Source organism: Typopeltis vanoorti, chromosome 6 (assembly GCF_054136105.1).
Source record: "Typopeltis vanoorti isolate ZY-2024b chromosome 6, IOZ_Tvanoo_1.0, whole genome shotgun sequence".
NCBI classification, from domain to species: Eukaryota; Metazoa; Arthropoda; class Arachnida; order Uropygi; family Thelyphonidae; genus Typopeltis; species Typopeltis vanoorti.
The window spans coordinates 95,375,932-95,391,051 of NC_143554.1; the positions used below are offsets into that span (position 1 = coordinate 95,375,932).

The 15,120-nt window shown below is 35.3% G+C and overlaps 1 protein-coding gene across 1 annotated transcript in view; it reads left to right on the top strand.

Moving 5' to 3' along the window:
• LOC150105722 (ATPase family gene 2 protein homolog A-like) overlaps positions 1 to 15,120 on the top strand; it is a 161,985-nt gene that overhangs the window by 65,529 nt on the left and 81,336 nt on the right. Inside the window, exons 6-8 of the mRNA XM_090395041.1 lie at positions 2,834 to 2,948; positions 10,450 to 10,584; positions 12,759 to 12,876. Of these exons, the coding sequence (XP_090251167.1) occupies positions 2,834 to 2,948; positions 10,450 to 10,584; positions 12,759 to 12,876 (368 nt within the window). The remainder of the gene's footprint in view (positions 1 to 2,833; positions 2,949 to 10,449; positions 10,585 to 12,758; positions 12,877 to 15,120) is intronic.

Sequence of the window (15,120 nt, forward strand, 5' to 3'; positions counted from 1 at the left end):
CTTCTTCAACAACCTCCAGAATATTTTTCCACCAACTTGATATTTATTTTCTATGTTCTTGCCAAAGTCCTCTCATGACGTTTGTTTAGCTAGTTTTACAAAGTGGTTTGCTTTCTTACGTTTGTCTCTGTATTTTCTAAGAGCACAAGCTGATTTATTTGCCAGGAACTTTTGATATGCTTTTTTCTTTTCCTTCACCGCCTTCTTTAACTTCTTGTGTCCACCATGGAGTTCTGATTTTTCTATCCTTGCAGACAACCTCACCACATTCCTCTCTGGCTGAATCAATCAGTGTTTTCTTCAGGGCTTGCCACTGAATCTCCAATGTTTGGTTCCTGTTCTCAAACTCTTGCATTTTTTCTTCAATAATCTTTGTGTATTTTAGTCTACAGTTCACATCTGAGAGCTGTTCAACTTTTATTCACTTTAAAACTTTCTTACATGTTCTTCTTTTCAATATGAAATTCAGTTATATCCTGCTCAAGACTGAATGGTGATCACTTCCAATTTCAAATCCTTTGTACACTCTAGTGTCCTGCACCAGAGAGAAAACATCAACTATCAACAGTAATATAGTCGATGAGATAAGAAAAGAAAAGAAAAGTCTCATATTCCTTGCCTCTTCTCTCCATGTGAATTTGTGCACATTTTTATGGTGGAACATGGTGTTAGTAATAACCAGTTCCTGTCCTGAGCAGAAATCCAACAAGTATTTGCCATTATTATTAGCTTTGCACTTTTCTCCAAATTTCCCCAAAATATTTTTGTATGTCTGATAATCATTTCCTACTCTGCTATTAAGATCCCCAACAAGCACCTTTTCTATTACTTTTTCTAAAGCCTGAAAAAAAATTCCTCCACTTCTACCTTAGGAGAACCTTCTGTGGAACCATAGGTACAAATAAGTCTCATTGTCCAGTTCCCCATTCTGATATTTGCCCACATCACTCTACTTGAAATTGCCCACTATTTGAGAAGATTAGCCTGTTGAATACTATGGCTTCCCCTTCTTTTCGTTGATTGTCATTGCCTGGTCGGTTCTTCACATTCCTTTAAAGGCTATGTGGAGGTCTCCTCTCAGTTATACAGCTTTGACCCTTATATATTTTATTAACAGTGTGTATGCACCACACACACACACACACACACACACTCCATATAGAATAAAATTATATATTAAACATATGCAGTTTCTTTTCTTATTAATGACTTTTTCTTGCACTCAGTATAATAAAATGAGGTAGGAAGGTAGTGTTATAAGGAGATTAGATTTTAATTATTTAATTTTTTTTATAATTATCTATTTTCATTTGTTATGAGATTTTCTCTATAAGATTATTTCTAATTTCTGAGTGTTTTTATTTATATGCACAAGGGTTCATTTCCAATTGGTGCAATGACTTTTAACTGTTTGTTTCAGAATCTGAAAAATCACTCACTCAAGACCATATACAAAATATACACATTTAATAAAACAAAAACAATATATACACTTCAAATAAAATTACACAACTAACTACAAAATTAACTGCATCCAAGGCCTTTTAAGATAAACTTACACTTTAGAGATCACCCATTCTCTGACTCATTCTATTACTAGTTTGTTTAACATATACTTAATCATGTTTACTAGACTAAACACTTTGTTTATACAATAACAAAATGTTCATAGTCAGTTTCTTTGTTAAGGCCTATTCTGAAGATATAAGATTCTCTTCTTCTTTTTCCATAGAATCCTTTCTCATCACCCTTATGTAGCACACATTATTCCTCCTGACTCTGAAGTAAGATATTCTGAATTCACCGAAGTATAGGTACTCTTACCTCATGTAGTTAAATTTTTTTGTTAATTTTTATACCAGCAAAAAAGGTTTCTTGTATTGCTTTATCTAAGTTGCTAAATTCCGTCTCCTTTTCCAGTAGAAATAACAGATAGATCTAACAGATTAATTGTGACCAAAGGATTTTGTAAACCTTTGGTCCCAATTAACTAATATGTTGTATGTTCGTATGCAAAATTATACCCGAGTTACGCGAATTCGACTTACGCGCTTTTTGTTGGTCCCACCTACTGCGTAACTTCGGGGTATGACTGTATACTAACTTTTTGGAGAAAAAAAAACCCAAATTATCATTAAGTTCACTGAACTCTGCCATGTTTTAGGTGTCTCAATCTTAACTCTGCTTGAAACAGGTCTAATGAAATTCCTCTTGTTACATATATGATTTGAAGTGATGTCTCTTTATCAAACAGGTGATGTGTAATGAAATCAGTCATCATAAGAACATCATATGATGATCTTATGTTGAAAGAGAGAGAGACATAAAAATGGAATGGATAGAAAATGAAAAGGGAGAGTCGTGAATGATTCCCTTTAAGAAATAAAGAAAAATATAAGGAACAAAGAGCTATTTTTTATGGAGAGGTGTTAGTGAGTAGAATGCATTGCTAATGCAGTGCATTGTTAATGCAGATAGTGTAAATAACTTCAAAGCTCATTATGACAGACATGTTGCTGGGTTGAGATCTCCCACAATGAATGTGTTGACTCTATAGAGGATTTTTTATTTTTTAATTTTTTTTATTTTTATATTTTGAAGAGAAAGACCACACATACTTAACTTTCACTCCTTCCCCCGTGTTTTTTTTAAATTTTTTTTATTAGTATATTTTAAATTAAATTTTGGATATTGATGTTTTGTAAACTGAGCCCATTGCTAGTAATATAATTTTTTATTTTTTTTTTTCAATGTTGTAGATGAAATTTCTCTTACATTTTATGAAGAAATTAAACTTGCTAACATTTTACTTACTTTGTGTTTTTATAATTAGAGCCCCAAGCATAATTTTAATTGAGGACATCGATGTTGTGTCTTCTAAAAGAAAGAAAAATGAACTTCACAGTAGATTCATACATGTGCTGTCTTCACTTATTGAGAGCATACCAGTGAGTTCTTTTATCTCAGTTTTTTTTCCCTAATTGATACTTAAAAAATCAAATATAGGTAACTTTGTTAATTATTATATAATAATACACTGTACCTAACTCAAATGTGAAGTACCCCATTTGTTCAGAACTGAAGAATGTTACATGTTTCGGTTCATATATTGCAAAACATGGCTGGTTTTTAATTTGGAAATGGAATGCATTCCTGTTAACAGTTTATTTTTGATTGATTTTTACAGTATCCGACTATACTCTCCATCCATTGAATCTAATATGAAGGTTGTAGGGGATTTTCCTCCTATAATTGCACTTTTCTTCTCCAGAACAAAATGGCTGAAACATAAGTTATGTTTGTGAATTACTTTTAAATTACTCTACTCAGTAATTTAAACAACACAAATATTCATTCAATTTAATGAAGATAACTATTGCTAAGAGGAATAAGGATTAATTGTTAAATGTGCGATGGTGCTTTTCTGTGGTTATGTTGATGAAATAAGGAAGGGAAAATAAAACGGTCAAAATTAAGGCTGGATTTTAATGCATTAGTCATTGTTCTCACAAAATGTTGTAGTATTTTAAATGCAAATATTTATCAGAAAAATTAAGATACATCTGTTACAAATATTGTGAATAATTGTTTGGTGTGTAAAGTTTTTATTTTGGATGAACTAGTTCGTTGTGAATTCCATGTTTAGCTTGGCATATACATAACCTTAAATTCAGCTCTCTCCATCTGTGATTCAACATATCTTGAGTATCTATAGTTACAACATCCCTAATTTTTTATTTTAATTCGGTAGTTACGAGGGTTGTTTAAAAAAGTTTGGTAAAAAAAGAAGTTAAACACATTTTTTTGGAAAAAATCACCTTTATTCTCAACATAGTCTCCATCGAGGTCTACACATTTTGTCCAGCAAGTTTCCAATTTTTTCACCTCATCTAAAAAGTAGGATTTGTCAAATTGTGCAAAATAGTCATTAGCAGCCTTGATGACATCCTCGTTCAAAGAAAATTTTTTCTCACTGAGCCAAATTTTTAAGTTTGGAAGAAGTCACACAGGGCCAAGTCTGGAGAATATGGTGGATGTGGAACCAATTCGAACCTCAATTCATGCAATTTTGCCATTGCGATGGCCGATGTGTGGCTTGGTACATTGTCTTGATGAAAGAGCACTTTTTTTTTGTGCACCAAGATTGGTGCACAAAAAAAAGGAGTCTATTATGCATCATTGTTGGACCATTTCAATTTTTCTTTTTTTAATGGTCCAACAATGACACATAATAGACTCCTGTTATTGTCTTACCCTTTTCTAAATAGCCTACCATGATAATTCCTTGGGAATCCCAAAAAATATGAAGTCACCTTCCCAGCTGACAAAATGGTCTTTTTTTGGTGCTCTTTCACCAGGCATTGTCCACTGTCTTGACTGCTGCTTGGACTAAGGTGTGTAGTGGTGGATCCAAATTTTGTCTACAGTCACGAATCACCGCAAAAAAATCCTGCAAATTGTGATTAAACATCACCAAACACTGCGTTAAAATGTCTTTTCACATACGTTTTTGATAGACAGTCAACAATCGCGGCACCCATCATGCACACAGCTTTTTCATGTGCAATTTTTCGTGCAGGATATTATACACCTGTTCTGTTGAGATGCCTACAATCTCAAGCACTTTCACTCGGCGGTCTTCCATAACGATACCATGGATTTTGTCAATCATTTCCTTCATAGTGACCTCAGTCAGACATTCGGAGTGCACTTCATCTTTGATGGACTTACGACCATGTTTGAACTTGATAATTAAATACGTAAGGAATTGACAGTGTGTACTAGAAATATAAATTAAATCAAACTTTAATATATACTTTGCAATATTTTGGCAACGTCACGTTGCCATCTTCATGGGAACTTAAGATAAAGACGTGCATGCAAGTACTACATAACTTATACGCTATTAATTCCTTAAGTATTTAATTATCATGTTTAACCAGTGTATAAGCCTTTCTACATGTTTAAACTGATTTATCCAAAAATAAATAGTCTTTAATGCCGATTCATCTTCTTTCTTTGAATCTCTTATTTCATATAAATTTATTCAGCTGACTTCCTACCATACCAGCTTTGCTACTTCTGCTCTCTGTTTCCAAATTTAATTTGCCATCTTCACTAAAAATTATGCCTAAATAGTTGAAATGTTTTACTTGTTCTATAGGTTCTCGATTCAGGATGTAGTGATGTTTTCAATGTTTCTGCCCATTTTCATTGTCTTTGTCTTTTTAATGCTGATTTTCATATCAAATTTATTACAGCAGTTGTTCAGTTTTGATCAGGGAATCCTGCAGACTTGTTCTGAATTTGTTCAGGGGATATATCATCTGTATAAAGTAAACAGTTGAGATAACATTTCCAGTTTTGATATCAGGTTTAATACCGCTTTCCTTCATAATGTGATTCATATAGATGATGATCCGTGAACACGCATGGATTACAGTCATGAATATCATCCTTAGGGGATGCAGCAGATGAGTGGCGAACCAGCTGCATCAATATGCCAGTAACCCCTCATTAGGAGGGGACTCAACCTGTCCTAGGATGGACGAGAGGGATAGGATAGATGATGAATAACAGTGGAGATAATGTACATCCTTGTCACATACTTGATTTAACATCAGACCATATTCCTGTAGTTCCTTCAATCTGACTGCTGATTTACAACTCAAAGACTATGCATCTCTCGATTATAATGTCCCATTTACACCGTATAACTAGAAGCATTTTGAACAGTTTTCCTCTTGACACCTTGTCATATATCTTTTAAAGATCAACAAAACTTAAATACAAATCCTTGTTATATTCCCAAGATTTCTCAACTATTTGTCTTAAAGTGAAAATCTGATCTTGACAACCTCTGTTTGGCACGAACCCAGCTTCTCCTCCACAATTTTTCTTAGCCATTTCTCAAGAATATTTGTATAAATCTTACCACAAACACTCAGTAGAGAAATTCCTCTTTAATTCTAACTTTCTTTTTTATAAATGGATACTATGGGCACTCTATTCCAATTATCTGAAATTTTACCCTCTGACCAGGCCTTCTGAATTATGCAGTGTAGCTACTATAAAACTTTTATACCTCCATATTTGAGCATTTCTGATCAAATATCATATCTACTCCAGCTGCCTTCCCACAATTCTGGTTTTTGATTGTGTAAAATCTCTCATGATATGTTAATATGTAACTTATCATGTTCGTTTTTATATGGTTTTCTAGGGAGATTGCGCTTCAAGAAATGTCAAATTTTGTATATAATAATCTTGTATTTGTAATAATTTAACCATGAGCCTTTGTTAAAATAATGTGGCACTGACGTCATTATGTAATGCTGTTAACTCATGTCCATATATGGTAATTTCAAAAAACATGCGAAGTATGATGGCATCATGGTCGAATGTCAACACATGACCATACATGGAAGTTACGAGAGATGTGCACATGCATACAGTGGAAGTCCAGGCCCATATAAGGTGAGATGTCGAGAAGGACTTTGTCTTAGGTTTCTTATTCTTCTCTTACCTGGGTCTGAGAAGTGTTGTAAATCTAGGATTTCGGAATCTTCTACCTGGGTCTGCTGCCACATGTCGGTAACCAAAACACCTAGAAGGACTGGGTCTTAGGGTTTTCACCTTCTCTTACCTGGGTCCTATGCCACACGAGGTCCATTGTCAGTAACCAAAATGCCTAGAAGGACTGGGGGGTCTTAGTTTTCGCCTTCTGTAATGTGGATCCACTGCCTCACATGGCGGCGGACCCAGGTTTACAATTACCATTGTCGGTAATTGAAAGAGAAGTGTTGTAAATCTAGGGTTTCAGAATCTTCTACCTGAGTCTGCTGCCACATGAGGTCCACTATCAGTAATTGAAAGAGGAGCATCGCAAGGGTCCTAAAGGGCATGGAATAATTGATAACTCAAAAAAAAAAGAAATTCCAACTCTCTGCTTACGTCGTTCACTTGAAGGTACTCATTTGACTAACATGTGGCACACTAAGTGGCTGTAATGTTAAAAATGCATACTGTGCTGTGATAGTTCTTCACCAAAGAATGGCTTTCTCCAAGTGCTATCAAACAGCAATTGGATGGTGTTTATGGGGAAGCTTTTCCTTCATATTCCACCATGAAGGAATGGGCTAAACAGTTTCACCTACGAAGAGATCATTGGAGATGATCCTTGTGATGGTTGGCCTGTGGAAGTGATAACTGAGGAAAATATCTCTTGTTGAGGAGGAACTGCTTAATGACAGATGGCTGAAGCTCAAAGAGATCTCAGCAACCTTGTGACTTTCTGTAACAACCATCTTTCGCATCATTCACAAGAAGCTTCTGCCGAAGGTTGGTGCCCCAACTTCCGTCTTCAATTCAGGAGCATCGTGTGAGCTGTTACCTCAAGTTTTTAGAGCTTTGCCAAGGGAATCAGAGAGAAGTGCTGGAATCCATTGTCAATGGGGATGAAACCCTGCTCCTTTATTATGATCCTTATTCCAAAAGGGAATCCATGAAGTTGTGCAAACCAGGCGAAGTACTGCCGAGAAAAGCCAAGGTCAAGTCCACCAAGAAGATCATGGCAACAATCTTTTGGGATTGCTGAGAAATTGTCTTGATTGACTTCAAGGAAAGGAATACCACCATGAATGCAGAATATTATGCTTCACTTCTGCACAAATTATACGATGCCATAAAGGAGAAGAGATGAGAAATGCTGAGTCATTTTGAAGGCTGCAGTAAATGACTGTAGCTTCCAAGAGATTGAATACCCACCCTACAGCCCAGATCTAGCACTTAGTGACTACTACCTCTTCTTAAAACTGAAGAAAGCTCTTTGAAGAAGAAAATTTGCAGATGACAGTGAGGTGAAAGATGGAGTTTTAGGCCATTTCGCCAACAAAAATACAGACTATTTTATCAAGGGCATAGAAATGTTAATTCGAAGATGTGAAAAGTGTGTTGAAGTAAACAGAGATTATGTTGAAAAGTGACAGTTGTTTTCTTTCTCTGAGCTTTTTCAATAGCCTCCAGAATATTTTATCACTTTCCTGATATTTATTTTCAATGCTCTTACCAAAGTCTTTGCATGACTTTTGTTTAGTTAATTTTACACAACACTGTTTTCTTACATTTTTCTCTGTATTCCATAAGAGCACAAGGAAACTTACTTGCCAGGAACTTTTGATATGCTTTCTTCTTTTCCTTGATTGCTTCTTTAACTTCCTGATTCCCCCATGGAGTTCTGATTTTCCTATCCTTGCAGATTACATCACCACATGCCTCTCTTGCTGAATCAGTCAAAGTTTTCTTTAGGGTTTTCCACTGATTTCAAACATTTGGTACTCGTTTTCAAACTCTTTCACTTTTCTTGAATAACGTTTATGTATTTGAGTCTACAGTTCACATCTGATAGTGGTTCAACTTTGATTTGTTTCAGAATTTTCTTACACACCCTCTTTTTCATTATGAAGTTCAGTTTTATCCTGCTCGATACTAAATGGTGATCACTTCCTATTTCAAGTCCTCTGTATACTCTTGTGTCCTGAACTAGTGGGAAACATCACTATCAACAATAACATAGTCAGTGAGACTTTTCTTGTTCTTGCATCTTCTCTCCATGTGAATTTGTGTACATTTTTATGTTGGAACATGGTGTTAGTAACAACTAGTCTTGAGCAGAAATCTAGCAGGTACTTACTATTATCATTAGCTTTGCTCTTTTGTCCAAATTTTCGCAAACCATTCTTATATGTCTGGCAGTCATTTCCTATTCTGCTGTTTAAATATCCAACAAGGACATAATTCCTTCTGACTTAAATGCCATTCATTTGCATTAGTCAGATATGACAACCCATGTTAAATCTGCAAAGCCTTTTTTTTTTTTTTGGTTCAGTTTGTTACATTCATTTGATCTCTTTATTATTGTTTAAATTTTGATAATCACTCTGACTGCTTTGATTATTTATCTCTGAAAAATTTCCTGCATTCTTATTACCCAAACAGTAAGGTCATCTGAAAAAAACTTTCAGCATCAATATCTAATCCAGAGTATTTTAGTAATAAGGTGTGACACATATATTTCCCATATACAAGTAGTCTTGTATTTGGAAAATATATGACTTCTGCATTACTTCAACTTTGGTATCTCTTCTTGGTATCCTAGTGATGAAACCTCAATAAAGGGTGAAACCGGTCTGGGTAATGACCCGTCCCATCATGCATAGCATTATACACATCCGTAAGAATGTTTGCCTTGCATTATGGGAATTGATGTGAAGTCATTGGCCTCTATATACTAGTAGCTCAGTTATGAAATTACTTCATGTGCAAACTTTGTTTGCTTACACTTGGATTAAGGATGAAACCAAGAATATAATTTCTTGGCATCTTTAATTTATAGTATAACGAAGTGAAAAAAATTTCACCACACACACACACACACACACACATACATATATGGATGTGTATGTGTAACCTGGAAATTTAAAAGACGGTATTCAGATTTTAACTTATAGATGTAAGGTTTGTTAAAATAAAGTCATTTATTGAACTTACACTGGAGACTGTATAGATTTAGAGGAAAGGAGTGGACACAAAAAGACTTGACATTAAGATAAGGAATATTCTAAAAGGAATGCATGCACAAGTGCTTAGATTTTTTGCTTGAAACATGTCTGGGCTCTTGTTTTGTTTGCTCATTTCTTGCCCCTCTTTATTATACACTGGTATACAGTCATCACAGCTGTATTTTTCTTGTGTTCACAGTGGATGAGACTTTTATAGGTCTGTTTTATAGGTCTGATACTTGTTGTTTTAGAGTGCACTAAACCAGTTTACTTCAGTAAATTGGTTTAGTGCACTTCTACAGATGTATGCAATCAATCAAGTTCAACATTGTTGGACTAAAATCTGTATGTTGAATATGGTCAATTTGGCCTTGCATTCCATGCTTTGGATACAGCTCACAGAATCAATTTGGAAAAAGACCATCATGCTCCATCACAGTAAATTTAGAAGAGAAGGACTTTTTTTTGAATCTGCTGCTGCTGCTCTTAAAAATGAGCTTAATTTGAATAACTATAGTTACATAATATAACTTCCTACAATATGGGAGACACTAATACTTAGAGATCCCAGTTTACATCCTAGACAAGTGTCCATAGAGGGTTAGGATGCTAGTCTTTCATCCATGTGTATCAGTTAGTATTGTGCTGCCTTTGTGTTACAAGTCTCATTTTGTACTCCCTGATGATGTCTCTGTAACTGAGATAAAATATTGGAATCATTAAATACAATTTTCAATAATTTCCTAGTGCTGTTTCACTAAATTACATTTTTATCATGAGTTGTACTAAAATATATTTTTGTTTGCTTGGATACTTGTGTAAATATTAAAGTAAGTTTAACAACCTTTTATTATTTTGCATTATATATATATCACATTTATCTTTTCAGACTGAAATTTCTAAGCGAGTATTGATTTTGGCTACCACAAATAAAATTTCTTCTGTAGATCCACTTTTTAGAAGGCCAGGAAAGTTTGAGATGGAGATTGAGATTCCAATACCAACACCAAAAGGAAGGGCAGAGGTTGGTTTAAGTTTTTTATGATAATTCTACTTATAAATGTTTCAAAATCTCTAACATACATTCATACTCTGAATGCACTAAGGGTTCCATTGCAGGCTTCCAGTCAGCAGGTGGTTTCTCATAAGACTAAACTTGTTCACAAACATCCATTCTCACAGCAGATTGAAGATAATTTCATGGTTGATCAGGATAAATTTTTAATCTTAGCAGCTGAGCATGATGTGTTAATGTTATAAATGTCTTCCTGTCCATTAATGTTGGGCTAAATGGCCATTATGGCCAAATAACTTGGCACCTGATTTTAGCTAAGATAGGGTGGTTAATGTTATAATAAATTTAGCTTAATCCTTTATCCAAGTGTGAGCAAACAAAGTTTGCACTTGAAAGTATCTTCAGGACTGGGGTAAGGTGGTACAACACCAGGACACTCCTTGCAAAGGTGGAGCAAGCTACCAACACTCCTATCTCAGTATCTCCTGTAATGCAAAACACATCTCCTTGCAGATATGTCTAATGTTATGCATTAAGGGAAGGGCCACAACCCAGACTAGTTTCGACCTTTATTGAGGTCTCTTCAGTGGGAGCCAGGCCCAAGTGGAGATACCAGGCAGAAGCAATAGCAGGTCATCTCTATCTATAGGAGTTACCAAATGGTGTGCCACCCTTTTTTAATAAATTACTCTGGATTTAGAGAAAGATGTTGAAAGTTTAATTTTCACTTGGTTAGAGTATAATAAATTTAGTTTAATCCTTTATCCAAGTGTGAGCAAACAAAGTTTGTGCCTGAAAGTATCTTCAGGACTGGGGTAAGGTGGTACAACACCAGGGCACTCCTTGCAAAGGTGGAGCAAGCTACCAACACTCCTATCTCAGTATCTCCAAGGAGATGTGTTTTGCATTATGGGAGATACTGAGATAGGAGTGTTGGTAGCTTGCTCCACCTTTGCAAGGAGTGTCCTGGTGTTGTACCACCTTACCCCAGTCCTGAAGATACTTTCAGGTGTAAACTTTGTTTGCCCACACTTGGATAAAGGATTAAACTAAATTTATTATACTCTAACCAAGTGAAAAATAAACTTTCAACATGGTTAATGTTATCTTTATAAGATTAATCACCCAAGGGTAGGAGGGTTCTTGGAGAGGAAAAACTGTGAAAGATTTTTTGAATTGCCTTAAGCTGTAAAGCCCTTGTTCTTCACATCCTAAACAAGATTTGACATCTAAAGCTTTCCTACCAGATGGCAGTCCTTTCAGCTGTGCTAAATCAGGCTAGTAGCCTCAAATTAGTAGGGTAGAACAAATTAATATCTGATTTGGACAAGAATATATTCCCTTGTTCATTTAGCAATTACATTAAGAAATCGAAACTTTTCAGTTGCATCTATTTTGTCAAAGACATCATAAAATCAGATAGAGATCTTCAACTTTTTAACTTATTGCTTTTCATCAAAATGCGAATGCAGAATTGCAGTATTTAAAGGCCTTAAGGCCATCATGCACTTACTTTCTTATGTGATGAGTCCTCTTCTTTCTGAGGATAAAAAAAAAATCAAATGTTAGAGGTAACTCAAAGAGCAAGCCCTTTCTTTTGATCTCCAGCCTAGTGCCCTGGCATTATTTCATCCTACTGATCTCTTTCATTTTCCCCATGTCTGCATAGATTTTTTCCCTTGATCATCAGGCTTTCCATGGATAGCTTTTATTTCCCATTCTATGAACAGTCCAAATCATCTGAGTTGTGTTTCTTTGATAATCGGCTTAGCAGTAACCTCCAGCTTTTGCATAACATATCACATCAGTAACCCTCTCAACTTCCAATTTGCATATTTTTCTCAAATACTTGATAGATTTTTATTTAAAAAAAAAAGGAAGTAAATGAAATAAATACAAAGAATGAAAACAAATATTCCCTGTGATTTTGAATGTTCCCCTAATTCAACAATGATCAGATTTATGTGGCTTAACAGTTAGGATGCTTATAAATATCATTCAAATTTTAGCATTCTAAGTGAGTGCCCAATATACTTCTTTTTTTTTTTCATTAACAGTTTATAATGAATAATGAAAAGTTGCTGAATCCACTTTAATAATAAAACATCAAAATTAAAATGTTTGTTTTACATATTAAATTATATTTATATATATAGGCTGAAATTTTGTTGTTTTACTTTCAGATTTTTGCCAAATTGCTAAGAAATATTCCACATAATATGACTGATAATAATGTCCAAAACATAGCAGACTACTGCCATGGCTATACTGGAAGTGATCTAAAATTATTATTACAGGAAGGTAATTTTTTTTTTTTTAATTTCAAGCAAAAAAGTATTTTAGACTGAGTTTTTTTCTTTTCTGATTTATTCATATATTTTATATGAATTTTGCTTACAAAAGTTGGAAACCTGAAGTATATTAGTAATGATACAATAAAATGGCAAAAGAGATGACAACATGGTTGAATAACAGTTACAGCCAGCAGTTTGGCATTGGACCAGAAATCATGACTGCCATTTGAACATGGTGCAAGGTTCTTGCTTTTGACAAGTTGATAATTTGCTTGCAGCTATTTGAAGCTGAAGTGTAAGCAGAAAAGGAAGTGGAAGAAAAGTGTAAGCAAAAAATCTAACCAATAGCCTATTGTGCGCATGTGCGATTCTTATTATTCTTTTGAGTGACCTTGGAATACATTTCAGAGTGCTAAGATTTAGAGAATTAAAATCAAATTGGGATTGAATGCTTCCGAGAATTTTTCCAATTATGAACTCATTGCAAATGTTTGGATCAGAAGACAGGAAACAATAATACAACCAAGGAAAAAAAAGCAGAGAAATCAGTGTTCCTACCCCAGTATTCTGTTAGATGTCTGAAAAATTTCTGTGAAATTGATGATAGCAAATGGCTTTAGTATCTTCACCTGCTGGATCAGTGTAGTTAGAAAAGGGAGGCTAGTTGGTGTTGTGAGAATTAAAATCTCATAAAATGGTAACTTCGCGATTAGCAAAGTCAGACTGAAGAAAATCAACATTTAAAGAAAGGAAACTAAAAAATTTTCACAATTACTGATGGCATTAAGAGAGCAATAAAGACAACAGGAAATGAATTTTGTAGCAGAGTTGTCATATTGACCTTTTTGAAAGGTTACTGGCAATAGCATTTTTGCTTTTGCCATATTTATATTATTGGCCATTTTTCAGCCTTTTTGAAAAATTATTTACTTTCATATATTTTCCTTTATAAATCTAGTTATTAAAATTTTTCTGGTGGGTTTCTTGTGGATATTATTAAAATGATAATAACATGTTATAAATCCAGATTTAATATAATTTATATATATTATATTATATATAAATAAATATAAATTTTTAGTTTCCTTTCTTTAAATGTTAATCTTCTTCAATATTATATTACATAATAATCTACTCTATAATATAAAATGATAAGCCTTTTTTGTAATGTTTTTGTGTCACGTTTTTTGTCAAGTTATTTGAAATGTTTTGAAACTCAGGGCTACCCTGAGTGTCGAGTCATCAGAATTCAAGGAGAACAGGCCTACCAGTCCAGAACTCAGGGGATTGGGTGCCGTATGCACCGGGGGTGGGGGGGAGCAGAACCCACCCCTTTCGAGTCATCTGAATTCGAAGAGAACCGGCCTACCAGTCCGGAACTTGGGGGGGGGGGGTCGAGTCATCAGGATTCAAGGAGAACTGGCCTACCAGTCCAGAACTCAGGGGATTGGGTGCTGTGCCTACCAGTCCAGAACTCAGGGCAGTTGGGTGTCGGGGGGCCTTTCAAGTTATCAGAATTCAAGGAGAACCGGCCTACCAGTCTGGAACTTGGGGGGGGGGGGTGGAATCCCCTTTTTGAGTCATCAGAATTCGAGGAGAACTGGCCTACCAGTCTGGAACTCGAGGGGGGGGTCGTGTAGGCACCAGGGGGGGCGGAACCCCGTTTCGAGTTTTCAAAATTCGATTCATCAGAATTTAAGAGGAACCGGCCTACCAGTCAGGAACTCGGGGGGGGGGGGGGGGGGGGGGGATTGGGTGCTGTAGGCACCAGACCCCCCCCCTTTCGAGTCATCAGAATTCAAGGAGAACCGGCCTGCCCGCCTGGAACTCGGGGGGGGGGGGGCTGCATAGGCATCAGGGGGAAGAGCCCCTAGTATATAATAATAATAAATAATTTATAATAATGGTAAATAATATACCGTTTATGTTATGAAGTGAATGCAAACTGGTTAAGTACAATACAAGTTTAGAATATTTATCGAACTGGCTAATTTGCTGTGCATGTATTAATCTACTCCTCAGTCTGTTGTTTTCACACATGTGGGTAGAAGTGAGTGACAGTTTCAGAAGAATTTTCAGTAGCCCTTGATCAAAATGCTTAAGTGGAAGCTTTGTTACAATATTGACTGGAAATACCAAAAAAAAAAAAAATGCTTTCTGTAAACTGCTGTTGTAATGTGAAAGGTAAATTATAATTTTACTCAACACAAAGCCTCTTCTGAACATAAATATAAGACTTTTGGTTTGAGCC